This window comes from Vanellus vanellus (genome assembly GCF_965231255.1).
Source record: "Vanellus vanellus genome assembly, chromosome: 33".
In the NCBI taxonomy this organism is placed as follows: domain Eukaryota; kingdom Metazoa; phylum Chordata; class Aves; order Charadriiformes; family Charadriidae; genus Vanellus; species Vanellus vanellus.
In genome coordinates, this window is record NC_138938.1 from 253,521 (window position 1) to 267,226 (window position 13,706).

At 67.4% G+C, this 13,706-nt stretch overlaps 1 protein-coding gene across 1 annotated transcript; it reads right to left on the reverse strand.

Moving 5' to 3' along the window:
- Positions 1-6,709: 6,709 nt before the first annotated feature.
- NPAS4 (neuronal PAS domain protein 4) lies at positions 6,710-11,114 on the reverse strand (the record flags this gene model as incomplete). The annotated part of the gene is made up of 6 exons (XM_082496922.1): positions 6,710-6,732; positions 6,830-6,939; positions 7,132-7,378; positions 8,058-8,160; positions 8,500-8,651; positions 10,940-11,114. The coding sequence occupies 6 exons, from the start codon at positions 11,112-11,114 to the stop codon at positions 6,710-6,712; spliced, it is 810 nt and encodes a 269-aa protein (XP_082353048.1).
- Positions 11,115-13,706: the final 2,592 nt, after the last annotated feature.

Genomic DNA, 13,706 nt, shown 5'->3' on the forward strand with positions numbered 1-13,706 from the left:
AACGAGGGTTGGGCCCCGCCCTCCCCTCCTCCTCTGCGCAGCGCTCGGACTCCTGAGTGCCCCCGAATTCTTGTCCCCCCCCCCCCAATTCCAGCCTCCCCCCCGGGCTTCTGTGTCCCCCCCCAAATTTCTGGGTCCCCCCCGGACTCCTGGGTCCCCCCCAAACTCTTGCCCCTCCCTCCCCTCCATCCCAAATTTCTAGGTCCCCCTCCAAACTCCGGGGACACGTCCCCCCCGAATTCCTGGATCCCCCCCCAATTCCTGCGTCCCCCCCAAATTTCTGGGTCCCTCCAAACTCCTTCCCCCCCCCAAAATTCCTGGGTGCCCCCCCAAATTCCTGGGGCCCTCCGAACTCCTGGGCCCCCCAAAATTCCTGGGTCCCCCCCAAATTTCTGAGTCTCCCCCCAAAATTCCTGGGCCCCCCAAGCTCCTGGGTCCCCCCCCAAATTCCTGCCCCCCCCCCAAATTCCTGGGTCCCCACAAAATTTTTGGGTCCCCTCAAACTCCTGTGTCCCCCCCAAACTCCTGAGTCCCCCCCAAGTTTCTGAATCCCCCCCCAAAATTCCTGGATCCCCCCAAACTCCCACCCCCTCCTCAAATCCTGAGTCCCCCAAAATTCCTGGGTCACCCCCCCCAAATTCCTATGTCCCCCCCAAATTCCTGGGTCCCCCCCCAAATTCCTGGGTCCCCCCCCTCCAAATTTCTGAGTCCCCCCCAAAATTTCTGGGTCCCCCCCAAAATTCCTGAGTGTCCCCCCCCCCCCCTCTTGCCCCCCCCCCCCCCCGGACGGCCGTGTCCCTGGGAAGAAGCTGCCACGGGCACAGGGACAACGGGGGCCACTTTATTGCCGGGGGGGGGGGTCGGGGGCAGCGGCGCCTCCAGGGGACGTTGGGGACATGGGGGACACGGGGGCTGTCGGGCCACCACGTGTCTCGGTCCCTCGGGTGGGGGTCAATGGGGATGATGGGGGCCCAGTCCCTGGCGGTGGGGACGGTGGGGACATCAGGCTGTGGTGGGTCTCCATCCCTTGAGTCGAGGCGATGACGGTGTCCCGCATCCTTTGGGGACATCGGGGACATTGGGGACATCAGGCCGTGGTGGGTCTCCGTCCCTTGAGCCGGGGTGGTGACGGTGTCCCACCTACTTCAAGGACGTCGGAGAGGTTGGGGACATGGGGCTGTGGTGGGTCTCCGTCCCTCGATCCAGGACGATGACGATGTCCCACATCCTTCGGGGACATCGGAAACGTTGGGGACATTGGGCCACGACAGGTCTCAGTCCTTTGGGTTGGGGACGTTGGGGACATCGGGGACGTCAGGCCACGATGTGTCTCAGTCTGCTGATCCAGGACAATGACGAGGTCCCACGTCCCTTGGGGACATTGGGGACATCAAGCCACAGTGTGTCTCAGTCCCTCCAGCCGAGGCAACGACGAGGTGCCCGCGTCCCTCGGGGACGTTGGGGACGTCGGGCTGTGACATGTCTCAGTCCCTTCAGGTGGTGTCCACATCCTTCGAGGACACTTTGGGGACATTGAGCCGTCCCGGGTCTTGGTCCCGTGGGTCACAGCGGTGACGAGGTGCCCATGTCCCTCAGGGGACGTTGGGGACATCGAGTTGTGACGAGTCTCAGTCCCTTGGGCTCGGTGACACCGCACTGCGACGTGTCTCAATGTCTTGGGTGGGGGACATTGGGGACATCAGGGACACGGGGGATGTCAGGGGCTTTGGGGACGTCAGGGACTTTGGGGACATTGGGGACACTGGGGATGTCAGAGGCACTGGGGATGTTGGGGTCATTGGGGACTCTGAGCCACAATGTCCCTCAAGTTGGGGACATTTGGGAGACGAGGGACATCAGGCCATGACATCTCACAGTCCCCTGGGGGACTTCGGGACATTGGGGACATCGAGCCATGACCCAGCCCAGCCCAATGGCTTGGGCCAATGGGTGCCCACGTCCCCACTTTGGGGACACTGGGGACATCGGGCCATGGCATGTCTCCATCCCTTGAGTTGGGGACATGGGGGACATGGGGGACATCGGGCCATGGCATGTCTCCATCCCTTGAGTTGGGGACATTGGGGACATCAGGACATGGCATGTCTCCATCCTTTGGGGTGGGGACATTGGGGACATCGAGCCACATTGTGCCTCAGCCCCATGACTTGGGGACATTGGGGGTCATGGGGACATTGGGGTCATGGGGCCATCAAGCCATGATGTCGCCATCACTCGGGTCAGGGTCATCGGGGACATCAAGCCACATCGTGCCTCGGTCCCTTGGGTTGGGGACGTTGGGGACATTGGGGGTGGCACACACACACTTTTGGGGGGACTCTGCCAAAAACGCAGAGCCCGGGGGGGTGGGGGGGACACGAGGACAGGGCGGGTGACAGGGACAAGGTGGGTGACAAGGGACGGGGACACTTTGGGGGGGGGCCACAGGCTCCTACAGGTGGGTCCATGCCACCCACTGACACAAAATTTGGGGACGGGTCCCGGAGTGGGGGGGGGGGGGGGGGACAACGGGGGACATGGGGGACGGGACCCAGGCGTCCAGGCTGGGGGAGGGGGGGGGCCACCAGCCCCCCCCCAATTACCTTAGAGACTCGTTACGAGTTAAATTAGCACGAAAGGCCCCGGGGGAGGGGCGGCCGGGGGGAAGGGGACGCGGCCGGGGCCGGGGGGACGGTGGCACCGGGCCGGGGTGACAATGACAATATGCCATACTGGGGGCAAGTCGCGTCACAGACTTAGTTCAGAACGACGGGGCGCGCTGGCTTCCGGCTGCGGGGGGGGGGGGACAGGCGTCAGGGGGACAAGGCGGTGGGGCCACCAACATCCCCCCCCCCCCGTGAGGGACACTGGCGTCTGGGACCCCCAACTTCACCCCACGGCCCCCCCAAAACCCCACCGGGGACACAGACACCCCCTAAGATGGGACCCGGGTGTTGGGGCCACCAACTCCCCCCCCAGTGCCCCCCCAAGGGACCCATGGGTCTGGGCCACCACCCCCCGGGCCACCAACCCCCCCACTGCCTCCCCGAGGGACCTATGGGTCCGGGACCCCCAACTTGACCCCCACCCCACCCCAAAACCCCACTGGAGACCCAGACACACCCCCTAAGATGGGACCCGGGTGTTGGGGCCACCAACCCCCCCAGTGCCCCCCCAAGGGATGCATGGGTCCGGGACCCCCAACTTGACCCCCACACCCCCCAAAACCCCACTGGAGACCCAGACACCCCCCCTAAGATGACACCCATGGGTCCAGGACCCCCAACTTGACCCCCACACCCCCCAAAACCCCACTGGAGACCCAGACACCCCCCCTAAGATGACACCCATGGGTCCGGGACCCCCAACTTGACCCCCACACCCCCGAAAACCCCACTGGAGACCCAGACACACCCCGTAAGATGACACCCATGGGTCCGGGCGCCCTCCCCACCCCCACCCCGAGGCACCCAGCCGTCCCCTCACCCCCCCCCCTCCGCGCCCCCCCCGTGAAGGGACCCACGCGCCCGTGCCCCCTACCTTGGCGGAAGGCGTCCTGGAGGCGGCTCTGGGGGAGTTGATACAACTCAGCGAAGGGGTCGCGGGGCGACCGGGGCGGGGGGGGCGGGCGGGGGCTGGGGGTCCCCCCCGTACGCCTGACTCCCCCGCGGTTGACGGCGGCGGCGGCGGCCAATCCCTGGAGCAGGCGACGCAAAGCGGGGCCGGGGGGGGCCGGCGGGGGCGGCGGCGGGGAGGTCTCGGGGGTGAGGAGGGAAGCGGGGGTCCCACCCGGGATCCCCCCGGGACTCTCGGGACTCGGCGGTAATTTTTCGGGTGCCGCCTCGGGGGGTTCCGGGGGGCCAAAGGCGAAGGGTGGGGCTTGCCGGGGGGTGTAGGGGGGCGTCCAGGTCTCGGTGGTTCCCCCCGGCGTCTCGGGGACCACCAGGCCCGGCACGAGGCGGGCGCCGACGGCCAAACCGACGCCGGCGGTGGCTCCGCCGGTGGCTCCGAGGGCAGCGCCGATGGCGGGGCCCAGGGAGGGGCCAACGCCGGCGGTGAGGTTGGCTCCGAGGCCAAGTCCGGTGCCAAGGGCGGTGCCGACGTTGGCTCCGACGGCAGCTCCAACACCGAGGCCAACGCCGGCTCCAAGAGCAGGGTCAACGTTGGGTCCAAGGCCAAGGCCAACGGTGGATCCAAGAGTAGAGCCAGCGTTGGCTCCGATGGCAGCTCCGGCACCAAGTCCGATCCCAGATCCGACGCCAGACCCAATATTGGCTCCAACACCGAGTCCAATGCTGGTGTCAACGCTGGTTCCAAGAGCAGAGTCGACGTTGGCTCCGATGTTGGCTCCAAGGCTGAGTCCAACAGCGGTGCCAACGTCGGGTCCGAGCCCAGAGCCAACGTTGGCTCCAAGCGCAGCTCCAACGGCAAATCCAAGGGCGGAGCCAAGACCGGAGCCACCGCTGGCTCCAACGCCAGCTCCGACTGCAAGTCCAATGCCAGCAGCAACATCGGATCCAGGAGCAGAGCCAATGTTGGAGCCAACATTGGCACCGAGGCCAAGTCCAACACCGGATCCAAGTCCAGAGCCAACGCCAGCGCCGATGTTGGCTCCGACAGCAGCTCCAATGCCAAGTCCAACACCAGCTCCTACGTCAGATGCGAGAGAAGTGCCGACGTTGGCTCCAACTCCGAGTCCAACGCCAACGTCAACATCAGATCCAAGAGCAGCACCAACGTTGGCTCCAACGGCAAGTCCAACACCGGATCCAAGAGAAGAGCCAACGTTGGCTCCAACACCAGCTCCGACGGCAAGTCCAACACTGGATCCAAGACTGGAGCCAACGTTGGCTCCAACGGCAGCTCCAACGGCAAGTCCCACGCCAGGTCCAACACCAGATGAAAGAGTGGAGCCAACATTGGCTCCAAGAGCAGCTCCAAGGCCAAGTCCAACCGTGGATCCAAGACTGGAGCCAACGTTGGCTCCAATGTTGGCTCCAAGGCCAAGTCCGACGCCAGTGCCGACTCCTGTACCTATATTGGCTCCAACGCTGGCACCGACGGTGAGTCCAACACCAGCGCCAACATCGGACGGAAGAGTGGGGCCAACGGCCCCAATGCCGAGCCCAACGCTGGCCCTGACGCCGCCACCGAGACCAGGCCCGATGTTGGCCCCGACACTGAGTGCGACGCTGGCTCCGAGACTGCTGCCAACGTCTGCTCCACCATTGGTTTGGAGACCAGCTCCAATGTCATCCGTGGCACCAGCTCCGAGAGCAGCTCCAATGTCAGCCCCGAGGTTGGGGCCAACATCGGTGCTGGTGCCAGCTGCCATGCCGAGGTCAACGTCGACTCTGATGCCGCCTCCCACACCAATACCAACTCCGGCACTGACATCAGCGCCCAGACCATGTCCAACACTGTCTCCAAGACCACGTCCAACGTTCACTCCCACGCCAGCTCCAAGACCAGGGTCAATGTTGGCCCCAACGTTGCCTCCAAGACCATGTCCAATGGCAGCTCCAAGACCAGGTCCCATGTTGGCTCCAAGACCAGGTCCAACACCAGCTCCAAGACCAGGGTCAACGTTGGCTCCAAGACCGTGTCCAACATCAGCTCCAATGCCACATCCAACGTCGACCCCAAGGCCAAGACCAACGCTGACGCCGACATTCACTCCGACGTCGTCTCCAACACCGAGGTCAACACCGGATCCAACGCCAGGACCAACACCAAGGCCAACACTGGGGTCAGCGCCGACACCGAGGTCTCCACCGGCTCCGATGCCGGCACCAGGGAAGTCAAGGCCGGGGCCGAAGGGTTCGGGGGGGCCCGGGGGGGCCTCAGCCGCCAGCTGCTGCCGCAGGCACCAGGCCTCGGCCTCACTGTGGGAGAGACTGGGGGTTATGGGGGGGCATGGGGTGATGCCAGATGCCTGGGTCCTCCCGGGGGAGTGGAGGGTGCCGGGACCCGTGGGTCCCATGAGGGGTGAGGAGCTCCCTGCACGCCTGGGTCCCATATGGGGTGGAAGGTGCCCAGATATTGGGCTTCCCTTGGGGGTGACGGGACACCTGGGCCCCCTGGGGCTGGTGGGACCTGCCGGATGTCTGGGTCCCATGGGGTTTCCCGGAAGCATGGGTCCACCCACCTGATGACGAAGTTGTGGGCGAGCAAGGCCGGACCTTCGGGGCGCAGTCGGGCGTAGACCCACGTCCAGCCCAGGCCGTCCTTGCGCTGCAGCCGCGTCACCAGCTCCCCCCGTGCCTCCGCTCCTGCTCCCGCTGTGGGGACACGGGGACGTCAGTGGGAATGGGGGCGGGTGAGGGAGGGGGCGGTTGGGGGGATGGAGACACTGGGATGTCAAGAGCGACAGCTGGGGTGGATGGGGACATGGGGACGTCAAGAGGGACGACTGGGGTGGATGGGGACGTGGGGACATCAAGAGGTTTGACTGGGGTGGATGAGGACATGGGGACATCAACAGGGATGACTGGGGCATTGGGGACATGGGGATGGGGGTCAACGGGGATATGGAGGACACCCGGGGACGAGACAGGGGTACGGAGGACCCCAGGGGCTATGAGGGACACCAAGGATGTGGAGCAGAGTGACAGCAGAAGACCCAAGGAACACCCAGGGTGACAGGGGACACCCCTGGGGACCAGGGGACAGCCAGGGGACAGGGAGACCACAGGGCACCTTGGGGACATCAAGGGGGGGACATGGAGACCCCTGGGGACCAAGGGAGGGCAGGGAGATGCCAGGGAAGCCATGGGACAGTTGAGGGGGGGACATGGAGACCCCGGGGGACAGCCGAGGGGACACTCACCGAGGCGGAGGTGCTGGCGGGCGACGTGGCCGAGGTCCTCGGGGTGAAGGAGCCGGTACCAGGAGCGACCCAGGAGCTCCCCCCGCCCGTAGCCCAGGTGGATCAGGACACTGCGGGACAACACAACCGCGTCCTTCACCTGCCCAACCCCAGGTCCCCCCATTGGATGTCTGGGGTCCCCTTCCTGGATGCCTGGGACCCCCCTGGACGCCTGGGACCCCCCCGGATGCCTGGGACCCCCCCGGATGCCTGGGGCCCCCTCCGGACATGTGGGACCCCCCCCGGGAAGTTCGGGTCCTCACCTGTCGGAGACATCGAGCAGAGCGAGGTCGCGGGCATGGCGGCTCTGGAAGGCCGGCAGCAGCAGGCAGTCAGGGCAGGGCCAAGGTGGGGGGTCCAGGGGGGCGCAGAAGGCGACGAAAAGCCCCGGAGGGGCCCCGGGGGGACCGGGGGGAGCCTGGAATCGGCCCCGCAGCAGCACCAGCTTCCGCCCGGCGCTGGGACGGCGCGAGGCCCGCGAGGTGGTGAAGCGGCAGCGGAAGAGGCGCTCTGGGGGAAGGGGGGGGTGTCCGTTGGTCCCTCCGGCCTCCGTCCGTCCTTCCATCCATTTCTCCAACCTTCCATCCCTCCCTCTCTCCTTCCATCCCTCCCTCCCTCCATTCATCCATCCTTCCATCCCTCTGTCCCTCCCTCCTTCCATCCCTCCATCCTTCCAACTCTGTCCATCCATCCATCCCTCCCTCTGTCCTTCCCTCCATCCCTCCGTCCCTCTGTCCATCCATCCATCCATCCATCCATCCATCCCCCTGTCCTTCCTCTCATCCATCTCTCCATCCATCACTCCATCCCTCCTTCCATCCTTCCATCTCTCCATCCATCCCTCTGTCCATCCATCCATCCATCCTTCCATCCCTCCCTCTATCCTTCCTTCCATCTTTCCATCCTTCTGTCCTTCCATCTCTCCCTCTATCCCTCCCTCCCTCCCTCCATCCTTCCATCCCTCCGTCCATCCCTCCGTCCATCCCTCTCTCCATCCATCCATCCATCCATCCATCCATCCATCACTCCCTCCCTCCATTCCTCCATCCCTCCCTCTGTCCGTCTTTCCATCTCTCCATCTTCCCGTCCATCCCTCTGTCCCTCCATCCGTCCCCCCACCCCTCCATCTCCCCCCACCCCCCCCCAAGACCCTCCCCCCGGCCCCGCCCCCCTCGGAGCCCCCACCCACCTGCCTGGGGGGGCCCGGGCAGGGTGAGCTGATGTCGCACCAGGGGGTGGTCGGCCGGATCCAGCAGGTCGTAGATGCTGTCACCCTGCGCCACCAGGTCCACCTGCACGGGGGGAGGTGGGAGGATCAGCACCCGGCACCCAGCACCCTCCCCTGGCGCCCAGCACCCGCCAGCACCCAGAGGGACCACATGCAGGAGGAGAGCATCAGCACCCAGCACCCCCCAACACCCATCAGGACCATCTGTAGGGGAGGAGCATCAGCACCCAGCACCCTCCCTTGGTGCCCAGCACCCCCCAGCACCCATCGGGACTACATGCAGGGGGGAACATCAGCACCCAGCACCCCCCAGCGCCCAACACCCATCATCCTGCAGCACCAGAGCCACCGGCAGCCAGCACCCACCCAGCACCCAACCCCGTCCCCATGTGCGGGTGCCCACCATGGAGTGCCCCAGGTGCTGTGCGACGTTGTCGGTGACGCCCACCAGTTTCCCCTCACGGGTGACGGCCAGCAGGAACCCGGGCAACGATGCCACCAGGTCGGCCAGTTCCGGCCCCCCCAGCAGCTCCATGGGGGCTCCCCGCGCCGGGCCTGCAATGGGGACACGCGTCAGCACCCATCCAGCACCCTGCACAGTGTGTCCCCCCAGCCCTGGGGCACCCAAAACAGCACCCACGGAGTCACCGGTAGCACCCAGAACCTTGCCCAGGTGGACCCATGGTGGCCCTGGCAGGACCCACAGCATCACCCACGTGGACCCATGGGAGTCCCCGTGCCCAGTTCCTGTCCCCGTCCCTGTCCTTGTCCCTGTCCCCTCCTCCAGCCCCGATCCCCAGTCCTGGCCCTTGTCCTGCTTCCTGACCCACTTCCAGCCCCAGTCCAAGTCCTGGGCTCTCAGTCCCTGTCCCGGTCCCTCTGTCCCAGCCCTGGTCCCCGGTCTCTGTCCCATTCGTGGGGCCCGATCCTGATCCCGAGTCCCTGTCCCTGGTCTCAGTCCCTGTCCCCATCCCCCCGTTCCAGCCCTGACCCCGGTCCCTGGCCCTCATCTCAATCCCTGTCCTGATCCCAGGTCCTCATCCTGACCCTGATCCCGGTCCCTGTCACCGGTCCCCATCTCTGTATCTCCCCCGGTCCCGGCCCTGTCACAGTCCCTGTCCCTGGTCCCTGTCCCGGTTGTCCCGTCCCAGCCCTTTCCTGGTCCCTGTCCTGGTGCTCCCAGCCCATCCCAGCCCTGACCCCGATACCGACCCCTCATCCCGGTCCCTGTCCCGATCCCTGCTCCCCAGTCCCTGTCCTGGTCCCCCCAACCCAGTCCCTGTCCTGGTCCCCGTTGCCGTCCCTGTCCCCAGTCCCTGTCCTTGGTCCCTGTCCCAGTCCCCCCTCATCCCGGTCCCCATCCCAGTCCCTGTCCCTATCCCTGTCCCGGATCCCCCATCCCAGCCCTGATCCCAGTCCCCATCCCGGTCCCTGTCCTGGTCCTCCCCCGTCCCAGACCCTGTCCCTGGTCTGCCCCCATCCCAGTCCCTCTCCCGATTCCTCTCCCGGTCCCTGTCACTGGTCTCAGTCCCTGTCCCGGTCCCCATCCTGGTCCCTGTCACCGTTCCCCCCATCCCAGTCCCTCTTGCGATCCCTCTCCCAGTCACTGTCCTGCTCTCCCCCCGTCCCGGTCCCCATCCCGGTCCCTGTCACCGGTCCCTGTCACCAGTCCCCCTCTCTCCGTCCCTCTCTCCGTCCCTCTCCCGGTCCCCATCCCGGTCCCCATCCCGGTCCCCATCCCGGTCCCTGTCACCAGTCCCCCTCTCTCCGTCCCTCTCTCCGTCCCTCTCCCCGTCCCTTTCCCGGTCCCTCTCCCGGTCCCCATCCCGGTCCCCCTCTCCCCGTCCCTCTCCCGGTCCCCGTCCCAGTCCCCGCCGCTGTCCGCGGTGCTGATCCCGGTACCACCACCACCCGCCGCTGTCCGCGGTGCTGACCGCGGTCCCCGTCCCTGTCCGCGGTGCTGATCCCTCCCGCTGCCCGTCCCCGTCCCCGTCCCGTCCCCCTCCCGCTGCCCACCCCCGTCCCTCGGCCGCCCCTTCCTCCAGCCCCGCTGTGGGCTCCCCGTTGCCAGCGCTGCCCTCACCCCGCTCCCCGCCGCCTCCCGACCCGCTTCCGTCCCCCTGGCGCGGCTCAGCCCCGTCCCCCCCCGCTCCCGGCAGCGGTTCCTCTCCCCTTCCTAATGCCGGTGGCCGCTGCCAGCCCCGTGCCGTTCCCCGGTCCCGTCCCCGTGCCGTTCCCCGGTCCCGTCCCCGTGCCGTTCCCCGGTCCCATCCTGGTGCTAACGCCTGGTCCCATCCTGGTACCGATCCCTGGTCCCATCCCTGTGCCGTTCCCTGGTCCTGTCCTGGTGCCATTCCCCGGTCCCAGCCCGGTGCTAACGCCTGGTCCCATCCTGATACCGATTCCCCATCCCATCCCGGTGCTGATACCCGGTCCTCTGCCTATGCCTGGTCCCATCCCGATGCCCATTCCCATCCCGGTGCCAATGCCCGGTCCTGTCTCAGTGGCAGAGCCCGATCCCATCCCAGTGCCAATGCTCGATCCCATCCTGGTGCCAATAACCGGTCACATCCCAGTGGCAGAGCCCGATCCCATCCCGGCGGCAGAGCCCGATCCCATCCTGGCGGCAGAGCCCAGTCCCATCCCGGTAGCAACACCCGATCCCATCCCGGTGGCAGATCCCGCTCCCATCCCAACGCTTTCTCCCATCCCAACGCTCTCTCCCATCCCAGTACCGATTCCTTTCCCCATCCCATCCCCATCCCATCCCATCCCAACCGCTCCCTTCCCAACCCTCCCGCTCCCTCCCCATCCCCGCCGCCCCGAAAGCCGCCCAACCTCACCGGGACGGAGGCAGGCGCCCTTGCGGGTGTAGATGCAGGCGAGGGCCATGACGTGCAGGTAGGAGAGGCGCGGGCGGTCGCCCTCGGGCAGCGGCAGGAGGTCGCGCAGGGCGCGGATCTCGGCGTTGATCTGGTCCCGCCGCGCCTTGGAGGCGCCCTTGGTGGAGCGGAGCATCCTCGCGCCGCGCCGCGCCGCCCGCCCGCCCCTTATATGGACCGCGCTGCCCTGACGTCACCGCCACGTCACTCCTCTCTCCCCCCACCCCCCACCCCCCCATCTCCCCGCCCCGCCCCTTCGTTGCGCCCGTTGAGGGGTTGGTTGGGGGGGGGGGGGCGGCAGCGTCAGCGCTGACGCGGGCACAGCGCAGGGCGCGCGGAGGGGGGGGGGGAGGGGGGGGGGCGGCGCGCGGCGGCTTCGCACCGAAATAGGAGATGGCGCGCGGTGGGGGGCGGGGCCGGGGGAGGGGCGGGGATGGGGACACACCCCCTCCGCGGGAGGGGCAGCGGTGGAGGGGGCCGTGGAGGGAGGGTTGGGGGAGTCCAGGGAGGGCGGAGGGGCCAACGGGGGGGGGAGTGGGGGGCTCGAGGGATGGGGGGAAGGGGGGAAGGGTCAATAGAGGGAGCGGTGGAGGGGGTGGAGGGGTGGACGGATGGATGGACAGGTCAACGGAGGGGTGGAAGAGCCAACGGTGGGTCAAGGGAGGGGTGGAGAGATGGGTGGAGGGTCAACAGAGCAACTGGGGGATGGAAGGGCTCAAGGGGTGGAGGGAAGGATGGAGAGGGTCAACGGGGGGATGGAGAGGATCAATGGGGGATGGAGATGGTCAATGGGGGATGGAGAGGGTCAACAGGGGATGGAGAGGGTCAACGGGATGACAGAGATGGTCAACAGGGGATGGAGTGGGTCAATGGGGGGATGGAGGGGGTCAAGGAATGGAGGCATGGATGGGAGGGGTCAACAAAATGAGGGAGGGGTCAACAGATGGATGGAGGTGTCACCGGTGAGGTGGAGGGGCCAATGGAGGGATGGAAGGGCTCAAGGGGTGGAGGGAGGGAGGGAGAGATGAAAGGGGTCAGTGGAGGGATGGAGGAGACAATGAGGGGGATGGAGGGGCTCAGGGGGTGGAGGAATGGGTGGAGGATCAACAGGGGGATGGAGGGGCCAATGGGGCAAGGAGGGACCCAAGAGATGGAAGGAGAAACGGGGAGACGGAAGGGGTCAATGGGGAGATGGAAGGCCTCAGGGGGTGGAGGGAAGGATGGAGGGGTCAACCGGGGGATGGAGAGGGTCAGCGGTGGGTTGGAGGGGCTCAAGGGATGGACAGAGGGACAGAGGGGCTCAACGGGGGGATGGAGAAGGGGATGGGGGGTCAACAGGGGGATGGAGGGGCCAATGGGGCAGATGGAGGGGCTCAAGGGATGGAGGGGTTGACAGAGGGATCAACTGGGGGGGGGGGGGGATGGATGGAGGGGTCAATGGGGGGATGGAGAAGGGGATGGAGGGTCAATGGGGGGATGGAGACACCAATGGGGAGATGGAGGGGTCAACGAGGGGCTGGAGGCACCAACGGGGGGCTGGAGGGGCTCAAGGGATGGACAGAGGGGGGGAGGGAGGGTCAATGGGGGGACGGAGAGAGGGTCAATGGGGGGACGGAGGGACTCGAGGGCTGGGCAGACGGACAGACGGACGGACGGGTCAACGGTAGGTAGGTTGGAGGAGCCAACGGTGGGTGGAGGGAGGGAGGGCCGAGGGGCAGGAGAGGGACGGAGCGGCCAATGAGGGGGCGGACGGGGGGGGACGGAGGAGCCAACTGGGGGGAGGGGGGTCAATGCGGGGGGGGGGAGGGTCGGGTGGAAGGGTCTACAGAGGGACGGACAGACGGACGGGGGTCAACGGAGGGACCGGGGGACAGTCTGCGTGTCACTGGGGCCCGGGGGGGGGCACAGGGGGGTCGGGGGGGGGGGCACAAGGGATTGAGACCCCCCCCCTTTCCCTCCCCCTCCCCCCCAGGCCTCTGGGAACCCCCTTCTCCCCCTCCCCCCCCCCTTCGCGGGCGCCCCCGGAGTTGGCCCCGCCCCCCGCCGCGCTTCCCTCCCTCCCCCCCCCCTCCCCCCTCCCCCCCCCCCCCTTCGCGGCTCCGCCGCTGCCAAATTTGGGCGCTGAAGTCGCTGCGCTAAAAATAGGCGCCGGCGGCTAAAAATAGCGGCGGGGAGGGGCGGGGCCGGGACGATTGGGTCCTCTCTTGGGGGGGGGGGGGGGGGAGGGGGGAGAGGGGGGGCGGGGGGGAGCGATCGGACCTCTGGGGGGGGGAGTCCGAGCGTGGGGGTCCCCTCTAAAAGGGGGGTGTGGGGGGGGGGGATCGGATGCGTGGGTCCCCTCTAAAAGGGGGGGGGAGGGGGTCCTCGGGTGGGGGGATGGGATGGGATGGGATGGGGGGGGACACCACCACCCCCCCCCCCCCCCCGAATTCGCGGGTCTTCTGTTTGCGGGGGGAGGGGGAGACTCGGACGCCTCTGCGTGGCGGGGGGGGGAGGGGGGGGGCGGGGGGGGATCCCCGGAGTCCTGAGGGGGGGGGGGAATTGGGGGGGGAGGGGGTGTCCTGGCCGTGGGTCCCCCCCCAACGCCTGGGCCGTGTCCCCCCCCCCCCCGTGGCGGCCGCTGGGGGCGGGTTTCCATGGTAACGGCGGAGCCGCAACGTTGGGGGGGGGGGGATTTGGGGGGGGGGAATTGGGGGGGGTTCGGAGAGGACCCGGGGGTCTGGCGGGG